The sequence below is a fragment of the Punica granatum genome, chromosome 4, assembly GCF_007655135.1.
Source record: "Punica granatum isolate Tunisia-2019 chromosome 4, ASM765513v2, whole genome shotgun sequence".
Taxonomy (NCBI): Eukaryota; Viridiplantae; Streptophyta; class Magnoliopsida; order Myrtales; family Lythraceae; genus Punica; species Punica granatum.
The window spans coordinates 29,671,816-29,687,448 of NC_045130.1; the positions used below are offsets into that span (position 1 = coordinate 29,671,816).

The following is a 15,633-nucleotide window of genomic DNA, read 5'->3' on the forward strand; positions in this document are numbered from 1 at the left end:
TCCAAACAGAAGCAAGTCTTTATCCCAAAACATCAACATAACAGTGCTCTACCCCAATATATCAATTCCTTTAATTATAACAGTATAGTAAAACCAAAATCAAAAGCCCGTGATCCTAAGAAGTCGACCATTCCAACACAACCACCATCTAGCATTTCCAAGAGCTATTGTAACATTTTCTCAGTTAGTAGCCAAATGCCCTTACGTACTACTCAATTCATATTGAAATATCAAATTATACAAAGAATAAGAGCTCAAAAGAAAATGATTTTAGTCATACATACCTAAACATCAATCTAAGTGATGCAAGCTTTAAGTTACCTTCGAGATGCTCTCCCTAATTCCCGCTCTCAATCTATTTCGTTCCCCCGTTTCCCTCTCTCCCTCTCGAGCTGGTCTCTCTCTCTCCCTCTGTTCGTTCTTCGTCTCCCCCCAGCAAAACAGAACAAAGAAAGAAAAAGAACAAATAAATGGAATGAATAAGATGGCGGTGGAAAGGATGGTCTCAAGAGAAAATAATTGGAGCCACGTGGAGACAATGCCATAATTTCACTCGTATTGGCTTCCATATAATATTTCTTTCTTTTCTCTTCTTTTGTTTATTTATCTATTTCTTTTCTTCCCTTTTTTTTTATTAATGTTCCAGCAACATAAAAGTATAATATATAATATGACACATGTATCTCTGCATGCGTATTTATATAAGCGTATACAATTACGTGTGTATATATGCATGTTTACCAAAAATTTTGCTGGGTCTTACAGCTTTGCTCTATTTTTAATCTATCAGAAAGTAACATGGTCAATGTCATGTCAAATTTTTGAGGAGTTGGGAGCGATTCGCCGAGTGATAAAGTTCGTGCCGGTTCCAGTCCGCACAAGGCGTCATTACATCTGTGTAGAATTTTTATACAAGCAATGAATGCCACGCCTTCCCATTTGTTATTAATCTAGCAGCCATTCTGGTTTAATTCAGTATCTGACCTTTCAGCAAGTGATCTGTACAGCAGCGTGTACTGTCAAATATATCTATTACGCTCAGTCAGTTTCATTTTTTGGCCACCTTGAATTGACAGTTTACTATAAAGTATCGTTCTTCTGTCTGTTATATTTGGTAAATTAATGAGTATAGTAAAGTGTAGTGCAGTGGCGTACTCCCTCACTTATCAATCAAGAGATTACAGCTTGCAACCTGCAACTTGCAGGTCCGGTTCTCATGATGGGACTACCAGTGTCCTTTGATGAAATACTAGAATTTCGGTTCACGATACTAGCTAGTTCTATGGGCCTCTTTGCAACCGAACTGTGTGTATATATATATATAATTAGAAGAGTCAACGGATAGTTCTGATCCACATGGAGATTGAAGTACATTTGTTTAAACGAAAACTAATGCTGTAAAATGCAAAAATTCGAACACAGATTCCATTGCTGTCTTGGTCTTGTATCACAGGGCCATACATCCGGTCTTCACGTCAATCTTCCCTTAGGACTCGTAGTACAGAGAGACGAGGATCACTTCGCACAACTAATCACTTATGCGGAAAGGTACCGCTCGTACCTCATACAGCAATCTTTCAAAACCAACTCAGCGCCAACACCGTCATAACATTTGTTGGTTATCTGTTTCACGAGTTCGGTCATGCATTTAGCACAGTTGTGAAAACTGAGGGTGGTGTTACACACGGCATGGCCATAACACACTGCGTATTGATTTGGAGACTGAGTGTAGTCATTATAGCCCTGCAGGTCGGGTGTTTTCATTGATAAGAAGTCCTAGAGAACGTACTATAGGACATTAGAGAGAGAGAAAAAAAAAAGGAGTAGATTGCAGTGATCGATCGAGCTCCGTCGAAAAAGACTTCTCAGAATGTTAAATAAATTAATATAATATGTCTAACTTTTTCACTTCAGATCCTCACAGTATTAATAAATAAATAATAAAACCACGTCGATATCTAATAAGGCCAAATAATTATGGTTATTTCAAAATTAAAAGGCACAACATGCATGAAAAACTCTCGATGTTTCCAATTCATCTTGCCAAAGGGAGTTATCTACTTTGGTGGAGCAATAATGTTGCAGTACTTTTACGTGGAAAAGGGGAGGGTTCGAATTGGATTAATCGTAGCTCATTACGTTTATGAATATTAGAGTGTACACCGAAAAAAGCTAGGGGAGACGAGACAAAATGGGCTTACTTGTGTTTTCCAAAGAATGAAGGAGATTCTAATAATTAAGGCCATTCATATATATATATATATATATATATATATTACGCTTATGAATGAGGTTTACCGTGGTGCTCTTATGAGGTAAACCTGAGTCATTTTACAAGGTTACATTTATTTTTGAAGTTTCACAGAATTCTATATCGCACAATCAATGATTAAACTAGGCAATTCAGGATTGATGCACACATCTAATATTCGATCTTACGAATTGCTTTCCTGTTTATTTGGTTTGAGACATTTCATAGATGTACTTTTGATGAGCATAATGAACTGATGCTTCGCTTCTCTAGCTAATGGCAGCACCCTACCTATGCTAATTCCATGACCAGAGTTTTGATTCTCTCTAGTGTAACTTATTTCAACTGTCATTTGGAACGAACAATCAAATTTAACGGAAATTGCTAAAGTGAAAGCCATATATGGTTGACGGCATATACCGTCACGAGGGGAGACACCTGCTTTGGCATCACACAAGCATTCAATCTGAACGACCAATTCTTCAAAGTAATCAACCCTAATCTCAATTGTGATGAACTCTTTGTTGGGCAGTCGCTCTATGTTTTGGGGAGTCCAATCTAATAAAGATACGAGTCAGGTCCTAGAGACGGTGTTATAATCTTGAATCTTGAACAACAAGAAATGTCCAGTGGACAAAAGTAGTGAATGGAGTAATTAAGTTGCAAAGTGTGCTCTCTTTGCACAAAGTTATGGGCAATCTCTCGATAAATAACAAATGATCAACCATAGGGAAATTAATGGCTTGTTTGGTTTGTGAATGCAATTTTAAAATCACAATTTTAACCTAATTCTATTCACAACAAAACAAAATAACTCATGCAAAGTCAAAGAGTGGATCTCATTTATACCACTTTTTTTCACAACAAAACAAAATAATTCATACAAAATCAAACGGTGAATCCCATTTATAACACTCTTTTTCAAAATCAAAATCTGATTTTAAAATCCCACTATGAAACCAAACGCAGCATAAGCTGATCTAACTGAATCGGTAATTTCTATAAAAAAAAACAATGCACAGGCAAAAAGCTGTTGTCCGGATCATGTCCATCCAAAATTCAAATGTCTAGCAATTTGATTAAACAAAGAAACTAGCCCAAAACCATAATATAAGTTCTTGAAATCATAAACATAACCAATATGTACGGTTACATGAGATTTAAAGCAAAAGGAGACTCATTGAGAGTGTCCAGTTTCTGAACCGGTCCCGGTATATCTTTCAAGGAACAACCTTCTTCCCCATCTCCACTCCTCGGTTTGGGGAGTTGTCCTCTTCATCAAGGAATCGTTTCCAGTACCAGTGCCTCTGCCATACAATGCTCATCTCCTCAATGGGGACGCCCTTCGTCTCGGGTACAAAGATATACACAAAGATGGACATAACAACCACAAAGAAGGCAAAGAAGAAGAAGAGCCCGAACTTGAGGTGGCACAGCATGCTGAGGAAGACTTGGGCAATAGCAAATGTAAACAACATGTTGACCGAGACATTGATACTCTGTGCAGCCGATCGGATCTCCAGGGGGAAGATCTCACTAGGGACGAGCCACCCCAATGGTCCCCATGACCACGCGAATGCTGACACATAGATGCAGATGAAGAGCACGACAATGATGGAATACCACTGGGGCAGCACACCAGGGTTGCCACTCGTTCCGAATTTTGTTGCAATCGAGGTTCCCACCGCAAGCTGAAAAATATTCACGTTACCGTTAACTGAAAAACAACCTCATTCCTAGCAGAGCACAATCATGTAGTTGTGGCATTTCCGGATTATTTAGTTACCTGGCATATAAACATTTGAGCACCACCCTCGAGGAAGAGGAACCTCCGACCCCACTTGTCGACTCCGTATATCGACACCCAGGTGGCCAAAACATTTACTAGACCAGTGATCACAGCAGACATGAGGGATGCGTTGCTCCCGAATCCAATCGAGTTGAAAAGGACAGGTGCATAAAACATGATGACGTTGATCCCAGTGAGCTGCTGGAAGAACGGGATCAGTATCGCCATACTGAGATGGGGCCGGTACTTCCTCTCCAGGAGGTTCCTCCAAGGGTGTTCCACCTTCTTCGATGCCTCACTCGCTGCGACAAGATCATTGAACTCCTCATCCACATTCTCTACTCCGCGGATCCTCTTGAGCTTCTCTCGGGCCTCGTGGAGCTGGCCCCGCTCAATCATCGAGTTTGGAGTTTCTGTGAGGACAAGACCTCCGATAATGATGATCAGGGCAGGGAACACAGCCCCACCCAAGCTCAGCCTCCATCCCCACCCGCCTTTTATCTTGGCGAAGAAGTAGTTCAAGATATTGGCGACAAGGATGCCTACCGTAATCGATAACTGGAAACCAATGTTGAGCGCTCCTCTGTACTTGTACGGCGCCATCTCGGAGAGGAAAAGCGGCACAGACTTGACATATCAAAAAAAGTATAAATTGTTAAATATTTCCGAACAACATTTTGCTGAGATTTAATTTGCAGCAGGCAATATGTATTTAAGAGATGGCCAAAAAAATTATGTACTAAATAAATTTTAAATAGAATGGCTAGCTAATACATAAATTACCTGATTAGCAAATCCAACGCCAAAGCCAAGGAGGATACGGCCAAGGATGAGCATCCAGATGGCTTGGGCGAAGCCGTTGATGAGGGCACCTACACAGAAGAGGAGGCCACCGAAGAGCATGGAGAGGCGCCGACCAAAACGGCGGGTGACGGTGGACGCGACTACGGATGAAGCCAGCGCTGCCAGGTAGAGGGACGAGGTGAACAAGGTCAGCGACTCACTGTCATACTGGCAGTACTCGTTGGTGGTCGAGTTCTCCTGCTGCTTCTTGTACACCGACGGGAAGAACCTCTTCAAGAACGATGGCATCGCCGTTACCCCACCTAATAATTTTCAATTACAAAATAAAGATATATATTGACAAGTATTTCATCATCATCCCACGAAAAATAATAACAAAATAACATTATAATCATGTCTCAGACACAATAGAACACAGCATAGCACGGCATAACCCCTATGCAAATATCAGTATACCCAGCACACACGACATTTTATTTAATCGTCAAATAATTTCTTTTCTTCATTTATTAATCGTACCAAATTGCTCCCTGCTTCTGTTTAATATAACAATTAGAACATCTGAAAGGACACTCAATTTTACAAATTAATATTGGCCTTATTTTTCTATAAACATAATCAAAACCAAACGAAAGTCGCCGGATAAATAATATACTGAATTACTTTGGCCGTGAAATAATTTGTTTTTCACTGCTTTATCGTACAAAATGAGATCCGAGAATGGGATCACACATTTTTTTCCTCGTTTACACAATTCAGCAATTATAAATCGGCTGAATATTGGCCTTATTTTTCTATACACATAATCAAAATCAAACGACAGTCTCAGGCAGGACCAATTCATGTCAAATGTATCTTCTTAATTTATGCATGACACGGATCCACAAGCACTCATTGCCAAGGCCCATTTGAATTGTTAAACTAATTTTAGAATTATGATTTTGATTTTAACTCAACACACTACACAACAAAAATACACGTTTCCCAAGTCAAATTTATAATACTATCTCATTTGTTTTTTTCCACAATCAAAATTAAAATCAAAATCAAAATCATGATTCTAAAATCACACTAACAATTCAAACGCAGCCTTATATTTTCCAGTCCAACTAATTTGCATAAGAGGAATGAATTTAAAAGAGTACCTGAAATCCCGATATCGTATCCGAAGATGAGACCACCCATGGCGGCGACCATGCACGTCACCAACACGAAGGGTGTGAGGTTCCCCGGGTACGCTTTCCCATCTGCAGGGCCTATCCCTCCGACTGCCGGCATTTTCCCGTCAAATTACAACGCTGAGAGGGGTGTAGTACAGAGTCGAGAAACGAGGAATTCAAAGAGCTCAATGGAACAGTAGAATAATCAATATCCTTGAGAGATAGAGAGAAGAGAGGGGAGATCAGTATTGGGAAGTCAAGTGAATATATAGAGGAAATGAGATTCAATTTTATTTTATTTTTTTGTAAGGATAATGAAAGAAAAAAAGATATATTCATTTTAAAAAAAAAATTTGTCCAAAGAGGGGCGATGGTATAGCTGTCGAGGATATGTACAATGAAATCTATTATTAATTATCTATGAACATTAGGTTCACGTTATGATAAGGTCCTCTGATGATCACTTATGGTAAGTCTTATATTAAATTGCCTTTGAAAGGAAACATTATTTTCATAAAAAAAGGCCTTAGATGTTCCATTTCATTAAAGTAATTTGTTTTTATTTCCAAACATCCTACCCGTATATGCATGCGTTGTATGTATATACGGGTGTAAAATCCATTTATATACGTGTAATTAAGTCAAATCACTAGTCTGAAAGCCATTGAAATTTATTATCAGATTAATACAAAATTAAATTGATTTGACTAATTCTAACTAATTCTCAATTATTTGGATATACATATACTTATATATATATATATATATATATATATATATATATATATATGTCCAGTCATCTCGTGGGTGGACAAAGGAAAAAACGGAGATCTAGTTCATATGTTCCAATTCAATCGGATATAGTTGCCACCTATACATAATGATATTCCATTTATGTAAAAACCATTTCATAGTGATAGTATATAAATAAATTCCTATAATTTTGGTAATATATAATTAATGGAATAGTGAGACCTTTGGTGTGGACAGCCATCTGTTTATCCTATGTAAAATTTCCATGATTTCGGGGATAAGCCCATGAGGTCATTGCCACATTTCATGCCCTTACATGCATATGCATTAATTTGTTCCATAGTCCAAGGACTTATCGAGAAAATTCGTGTCATCATCGATGACCTCCCGTCATTGAGACTTCATCAACGATATAGATACCAAACGATTCATTTTATGCACCATTTTGGGAATTTTTTTCAGCCATTCTATTCTTAATAAAGTCGTAAAGTTAAATTATTGATATAGTTACCAAAATAATCCCAATATCCATTTCAAGAATAATTGAGCAGCGAGTAAATGGATAATCTTGACTCGGATGTATTAATTTGGGAATTTCAATTTTACGTGGGTTTTGGGAATATGTGAAGCTGTAGTCGAGAAATCAAATAGTTTCATATACAAGTACACATTCTTTCCCATGTATAGGTTTGCCTTGACCAAACTGGGATTTTGATGACTTATTAATTGCATGATCTATTTATTATTACATTTTGGATAAACCTGAATTTACTATTAACACGGTATAGGAAGAAAGAAAGATATGGATAAAATTTACGACTAAAAGATCTTTAGTGAACGGATTCATAACCAATAGGGATTAGTCGGGTGCACATTGGAGAAAAAAATATACGGTAATAAAAACGAAAAAACGGCTCTCATCTGCTTATTCTGAATTATTATGGTTTTCTTTTAAAAATAAGACGCGGTTTGATCCATCTGATCGGTCTGCACAGTACGATTATATAATCATACCACCAATTTCTAATTGTGCTTGCAAGTAATTAGATGTTTGTATTATATTTCCCTTCCAGTGTCGTGATTTCGTTGCGAACACATTATCGAAACTTCAATTTAACATATTCCCGAAAAAAAAATTCAAATAATAATAATGTTGAGAAAGAATTTAATAGTAATTAAAGACACCCTCAACAAAGGCGTAACCCCTTTTTTCTCTTTTTCTCTCTCCCTCGTAATAAATTTTGTTCTTTGGTTTCGAAGCTGTCCTGGCATCCTCAATTGTGTGCAGTTTGAGAAAACTAGACCAACCGGCCATGCATATGCGCGCGGGCTAGAGGGATACAAGTTAGAAGTTTATCGTGACCAACCAAATTTTTTTAATAATGTTAATATTTTAGTTTAAGAAATTTTTATGCATACCCAATTTGAGCGAGACATTTTTTACTCTTTAATTTAAAAAGTTCTTTTTTTATGAGTACATCCAACCCTAAATTGTATAGGTTGAGTTTTTGCTTTCCACTTTCATGTGAAGTAATTCCCGACCAATGATCAACATGATCATAGAAAATTGTTAAATCACTTTGATATTCATATCTCCGTAAAAATACAAAAGCCTTTTTAATCGTACGATTCATAAAGCATTACATTATCGAAAGCATTAATACGTCGACCTCAATCGATGCGCGGAATTGTGCCAATAACAGTGAAGAATGACTCTCACTCCCAAGTTATATTTATAGTGCGGTTCCGCTACCTTACCCATATTAGAGCAACTATATTTGGCATCACAATGTTATTCATTCTCTTGGAAGAGAAATTAGCCGGTGAATTGTAATATAATATTATTCAATTTAGTTAATTTATTATATTTTGGTCTTATCGTCTTCCATGAGTACATATTTTTTCAGTTTCAAAAATGAGGCGATAACACTACATTATGCCACTTATCACATTTTTATTGGTGGCACATGAAAGGTGACGCGACGAAAAGTTTCATTCGTCCTACGTGGCGCTTCCTTATGTCTCGTCCTAGCTTTTATTATTTTATATAAATTTGTAGATTATAGCCGACGCAGGGAACATAGCCTCCACGCTAAAAAAGGTTGGCTCTACTTCCTCTCCATACATTCATATATTATATTTATAGCTATTTTCCAATTGTTCCTTTCTTTTGAAACTAGTTTTTCTATTAAAAGAAGATGTAATACAGTGGAGCATACTTCAACTCCTTTATTAGTTATTTAGAATTTTTCTTTTATTATACTAGGTCTTGGGTCTTCTTTTTAACTGAAAAAAAGTACTTATCTATGAAATAAATATTTTTCACACTTGATTGTTGAAATGATTACTATATATATTAATTTTTTAACCAACGCGGCCTCTCAACTTATTAACTGTGATTAATTTCCATACTATACCAAATTGATTATGATTATAAGGTACTTGTACGGATCCGAATGTGGGCTCTCGTCGGGGCCCGCATGTGCGCTTTTGGATCGCGCGGCTTGGGAGTGTCCACCTTCCCGTGGGGACGCGTGACAAACACGCGTGAGAAGGAGTCGCCACTTATCATTTTACTACCCGAAAGTCGAGGGCGGATAAGTTACCTAGTGTCTAGGGGTATGGAACACCTAGTTGTTGTTAAGGCATTGGTTTGTGCGGAACCGGAAAGTCCGGGTTCGGGGGTTCACATTACGTGCGGGCCTATATCCCGCACGCCCTTTCGGTACTCTGGTTTACTATGCTTGTATTTTATTTTATTTACCGCATGAATTAGGGTGCACTCGACTCGCACGTTTTGACATCATGAATTCGGTGAGTAAAACGATATTGATTGAGAAGTCGAGAGAAAAGTAAGCTTGCATGTCGGGGAATGGGTTCACTATCTTTCGTTACAGTTCATCGAACCATAACGGTTGACTCCCTGCGTGAACCGAAAACCACGAACTTTGAGATTTACTTTCATCTGAACAAATGTTGAATCGATTCGATTAATTCGACTCTCGAACCGTTCGCTCATTGAATGAGATTCTTACAATAACTAATGTAAAAATAAATCCTTACAATGTGCTCTCAGAATAAATACAATAAATTACAAATTACAAATGATTGAATCCCATTTGGTTCGCTTTCGGTTAATATTCCGCTCGACTCACTGTGAGTTTAGGAAATAACCGAAAAATGCAATTCAGTGGGCTCTCAGTGAATAGGGCATTGAACCTTGTGAGTGATGATTAGGACGTTGGACCCTGTGATCGATGATTAGGGCGTTGGAACCCTAATATTATTCCGCCTAGGGATCAGGGTCGACCCGCATGACAAACAAGTGCTGAAAGATAACACACAGCGGGTAAATAACAGACAATGTGTTTGTTATTATCGAGTGTACGTGTTTTAACAAGTTGTTAATCCGGGGTATTTTGGCATGCAAATCCTACCCTAGACAAACAAGCATGTGCCAATGTTTTAGCATTCGGCTTTGTTTTGAGAACTTGACAAAGAGAGTCAAATCTCGTGTGTGTGGATTGCTTTTACAGTTATTCTGTATTGTGACACTGAAATACCCCTGAATTAACCAAACTCGTGTTTTGACTCTAAATTTGGAACCTAGAGTTCCCCTAACCATTGTCTAGCATTTGGTTAGATCGAGTGAATGATTAATCAGGATTTTGCATGTTTTGTGACAGAGATAACCGTTTTAGTTACCCGAATCTATGATAGGATGACAAAAACTCATCAGTTAGATAAGAAAAGGCTATGCATATGAACCTGCACCTGAACAGGTAGCTCGTTCCTATCCCGTACTGTAGTGTTTCTGTCAAGCTAACCCTAGAGGTGTCACTGAATTGTGAAAATACGATTTTTCCCTTTATTTGAAAATTATTTTCGGAAGTGGGAAACATCGTAGTGCGGGCCACCTTGGCCTGTAGCCGATGTCGACCAATTCCCTGGATCGTCCAGAGTTGTGCAAGAACCCCGAAAAAGCCAAAGAACAGGTCAATCTGCCCGGAAGTGATCTAGAAAGATTTTCTGTATCCTGACCTGAGTTATCTGGATCAGGTAAAAACTCAAGTTGAGACACAGAAGCCCTTTTTAGACGTTCATGTTACATCGGACCGCGCGTTTCGATTTTTGAAATTGATAAGTTTGAAAAGGGCACCAACGCCATTTGACAACTCATTGATGCGAGTTATCATTTAATGACCAATTTGTGTAAACTTTATCAATGCGAAGTGGGTTTAATCAAGTGAGCGTCCCGATTAACCCGTTCGTGAAATTAATACTTAAGGGTTGTGCCGAATGCATTAATTGTGAAAACGATTCGTAACTCGGCAACCAAGGTGATTCAATAAGGATCGAGAATGATTTGGTCAAGTGACCGAAAATACCCTCATAACCGAATGAACCCAAATGAGTCATCGATACCCGAATCCATGCATATTTTATTTGGAAAAGACATTTTCATGCGATATTGCGACAATAATGTAGATTGCAAATTACACGAAATCCGAGATCGGATCCAAAACGGGAAGAGGAAGCCTCATGGAACCCGAATAACTCCATGAGACTCTCGGCCTATTCTCCTTGGAGAAAGCCGAGAGGTCTCATGGCTTGTATTTGGTTTCACGAGTTAAATAACACGATTAAACGAAAGTCGGTATTATCATGATTTAAATAACACATTCAAACATTCAAACATGCACAAACATATTATTTAAGGAATCGATAAAACAATACCGACTTCATGGATGTGAGGAAAATAATAAAACTCTGGAAACAATTTAAATCGGGCAAAGGAATCCGGTCTTGACCCAAAAAGGTCAAGAATGCTCTCGGTTACCTCATGGAGAGGTTAACCCGAACAATCTCGGCTTTTCCGGGTCGGGATGGTTTCCTCGACTTCGATTTAAATATTTTCCGACATACTAGCACGTTAAACGATGATAAACATGCATGGTGTAATAAGGAAATTGCATAAAATTAAAGTTCGGAATTAAAATCATGCTTAAAACCTCTTAAAACTCCATAAACACAACAATAATGTAAAAGTCCTAGCTCCTCTAAGTCGGAAATAGTCATACCTAGTCCCGAGATGCGGGATGGGACCTTCAAGAGTCGGATTGGACCATTGGTGGGTCGGGTATGGGCTGTTTTCCGTTGAACAGACCCGAATGGCACCAAACAGACTCGGCTGGAACACTGGACAGACCCGACTGGCACAAGTCGGGTCGAACGTCGCCACGGAGGCTACCGATGGAATTCTGAGGAAACGTCGGCGGCCTTGGGTAGCCAAGGGACTCCTATAGGTGACCGTGGTGGTCGTTTTCTCCCAGAGTAGTCGGGTAAACCCGTAAAGTCCTGAAAAAATCACCAAAAACAGAGCACGTCTAGAAACTGGCCCGACTGGGCAATTTTCGGGTCGAAATTCATAACGGTGGATTCCGATGGAATTTTTTAGCAAAGCCAACGGCTCCTGACTCCTAACTGACCCCCGGAGGGGATAGGGGTGGTCGTTCGTCGAAAAGGGTCACTGATCGACCCGATCTACAAGAAAACCTTACAGACAGTCAGAGACGTCAACCCGACTGAGCAGTTTTCGGGTCGGAATTCATAACGGTGGATTCCGATGGGGTTTTGAGGCAAGGTCGGTGGATCCCGACTCCTAATGGACCCCCGGAGGTGTTTGATGGGTTTTTACAATTCAGACCGACTCGAAAAGGTGAGAAATCAGGGTTGGAAGTTTTGACCCGGCTGGGCAAAACTGGACTCGGTTCTGTACTGAGCTGATTCTCTAACTTAGAGGCTTCAAACTTAAAATCTAACTTCAGAAATGGACAGAGGGGGTCGAAAACACGTGGGATATGAAGTTTGGTGAAGTTTGGATTTAAGTCGGGATGGATTCCGACTTAAGTCTTGAGTGTTTTGCTCGGTTTTTGGGTGGTTCTTGCTTGCTGCGATTTTGCTGAAGTTCTTGGGAGGTTGAGAGCATTTGTTTGAGTGAGAAATGCCAGAGAGAGAGTGCTGGAAGGTGAATATTAAGTTAATGACATTTGGACAATATATAGAAAGCTTAAGTACAAGATTAGTGAAGAAAAGTGCAATTAGGGTCATGGATTAGTGGAATCCGAATTTTTTAATCAAGATAGGGATGAAGACTTCTTCAAAATGCATTGATGAGGAAGAGCCAAATGCATTGATGAAGGTGCAGTGTTGAAGTGAAATGGTAGGCTTGATATTTTGAAGAAGGATAAGGCAAGTTACATGGAGAAGATGCCAAGGAAATGGGCGGCAATGGCAAGGGATAGGGCTGGTCATGGCTGACCCGTGGGCCCCACGTGTTTGAGAGGAAGTTCGGGACAAAGTTCGGGTCTTGATTGATCGCGTGTTCGAGGTTCGTGGCTCACGCGAACGTCGAATTGTCATTGCGTGTGTGAAAACAATTCAAACGATCCCAAAATCATCCGTTTTGCTCAAAAGGAAGATTCGTGTGATTTTTTGCTCGGAAGCCGGTTTTGCTTATTTCAGGCGATTAGAGCAAAGTTAGCCGTTTCTGAATGCGCATCTCGTGTCTGCATTCCGAATCGGTCGTTTTGACATGCATTGTCGATCAGACTGAATAATTGACCCTTAAGCCGGTATTGTCAATGTGAAGCCAGAGACGTCCTAAGAGTTTGAAGCCTGATTTCTCAGAATGCTTCCCGAGTTGCTTGGGCGAGCCGGAGATCCCTGTAACCTCTGTTCGTTGAGAACATGGCTCGGAGGTTCAAAAAACTGCATCTGAAACCTTAGAATGCTATTTTGAGGGTTTAGATGGATTGTGCGATTCTGTCTGAGGATTTCACATTGAACGTTGAGATAAGCGGTACTGGAATTGCCAACCATCCGGCGTCAAGTTTCCGTAAAAATGACCTTCGGTTATGAATTTCCATTAAAAACGGTCTTTTCTGCTCTTCGGAGGTCACTCAGGAAACCAAATGGGATTATGCAGTCTGATTTGCCCAATTGCGTATGTCCGCTGTAGTTTTCGGGGCAATGCATGGCTAACTTTGTTTGCTGATATTCCATCAGATCAGTCTTCGAATATGGTTTTCCGTTGAAAGGTATGCTTGATATATCGTTCGGAAATCTTTTGAGGAGTTTGTGTGACTTTCGGAAGACAATCTGAAGCAATGCTTATGCTCTGTATAATTGTTGGATGTGACTGTATCTGACATCGGGCATTAACTTTTCTCAGGTGAACCATCATTTTTAGACTCCCACTGAAAATTTGTCTGTATTCTGAAAGTTGATCTGTATAAAGCAGATGAACTCCAAAATGCGTTTGAAGGCACTTTTCATTTGTTTGGGATCACGAGGGATTTTTGGAGTCCAATATTGACTTTTTTCTTATGGTCAAGCGAACTAGTAGAAAATAGCACTATACGTGTTGTATTCTGAAATACCGATTTGGATGCTATTAAGGCTCTCTGTTTGCTCCGTATGCCACTGGATGATTCCGTATATTCCTCTGTCATGTGCTTGAATCATCTGCCTATCTCTGTTGACTTGAGAATGAATAGCAATTTGCTGCTCTGTTGAGCCTTCTTTTGTATTGATGCTCAAGTCATAGCCTGATCGCTGTTGAGTGGCATTGCCTGAACTGATGGACCAAAATGGGGTGCTGACAGTACTTTCAGTGAGTTACAAATTTCGATATAATCTTTCACTTAAAATTCTCGTGATTCATTATTTAAGTCAGTTTGCATGTGCCTTTCCATGAGTTTTTCCCCTAAATAGACTTATTTGTAAATCTTATTCTCATACTAGATTTCTTTTGAAAATAATTCAATCTAGACTTGTATGTGTGAAATTCTTTTCAATTCAATCCTTAATTTTTAACTCTTTTAAAAATACCCTCAAAGATATTCTTATGTCTTACTTGCCAAATATATCTTCTTCCCGATTCGATTAAAAATTTAACATAATTTTTTAAAAATATTGAAAGCTAGATAAAAATTGTTACTTTGTATGCAATTCGTAAGAGTCAAACGTAAATTAAAGTGGGTTTTTGTACTTTTAAAGACACTCATACATCTTATTTACCAAATATAATTGTTTTTCCTCGGTAAATCGATTAACTGAATTTTTAAAAAACATCAAAATCTAGATATAATTTAATCGGGTGTAGCTATATTGGACGCAAATTTTAAGAATTCCTGAAATACCTAAAATAATTTAAAAAATATAAAATATAAAAGTAAAAATAAATTAAATAAGAAAACTCAAAAAACCGCTTCAATTTATGTTTGATTCTCAAAATTTGCTTCCAACATAGCCAAACTCAATTAAATTTTATCTAGATTTTAAATTTTTTTAAAAAAATCCAGTTAACCGAATTACCGAATCGAAAAATAGTTATATTTTGTAAATAAGACATGAGATTGTCTTTAAAAGTATGAAAACTCAACTTCAATTTATGCTTGACTATCATGACCCGCAATTTCAGCTGAATTTTCCCTATATTTCCTCGACATCCATCATCTCATAACTATTCATATAAAATCTGCTTTCCATAACTCTAAAAAACATACAACTACTACAAATGCTCTCACATATATATTCATATAAGTATGATTCTAGCAAAGGTACATTGCTAAACCAACTAGAGAAAAGTTTCAGGTCGTAACATTCTCAAGCCCATTCTGTACAAAAAGGATATCTATCAAATAACTAAGGTTTCTACCTAGTTCTCCAAGCTGATCCCCGATATCAAAAAGTGGTTCATCCGCGCAATCGGAAGCTTATCTGGAAAAATGTATGGAGGGTGTGAGCTGCATCTCAGTGAGCACTAAATTCCAAAGAAAAATGAATAATATTAAGTGATAAATATATTTCAG

At 38.5% G+C, this 15,633-nt stretch overlaps 1 protein-coding gene across 1 annotated transcript; it reads right to left on the reverse strand.

The window, feature by feature from the left end:
* Positions 1-3,345: 3,345 nt before the first annotated feature.
* LOC116203135 (sugar carrier protein C) lies at positions 3,346-6,228 on the reverse strand. The gene is made up of 4 exons (XM_031534795.1): positions 5,990-6,228; positions 4,824-5,146; positions 4,038-4,667; positions 3,346-3,942 (listed from the first exon to the last, which is right to left on the reverse strand). Exons 1-4 carry the CDS (start codon positions 6,120-6,122, stop codon positions 3,472-3,474), a joined length of 1,557 nt encoding a protein of 518 aa, XP_031390655.1. The 5' UTR covers positions 6,123-6,228; the 3' UTR covers positions 3,346-3,471.
* Positions 6,229-15,633: the final 9,405 nt, after the last annotated feature.

Coding starts and splice junctions, on each gene's coding strand:
- LOC116203135 (XM_031534795.1), bottom strand. CDS start 6,122: ATGCCGGCAGTCGGAGGGATAGGCCCTGCAGATGGGAAAGCGTACCCG. Junction 5,147..5,989: donor ATACGATATCGGGATTTCAG/GTACTCTTTTAA, acceptor GAAAATTATTAG/GTGGGGTAACGGCGATGCCA. Junction 3,943..4,037: donor CTCAAATGTTTATATGCCAG/GTAACTAAATAA, acceptor AATATTTTTCAG/CTTGCGGTGGGAACCTCGAT.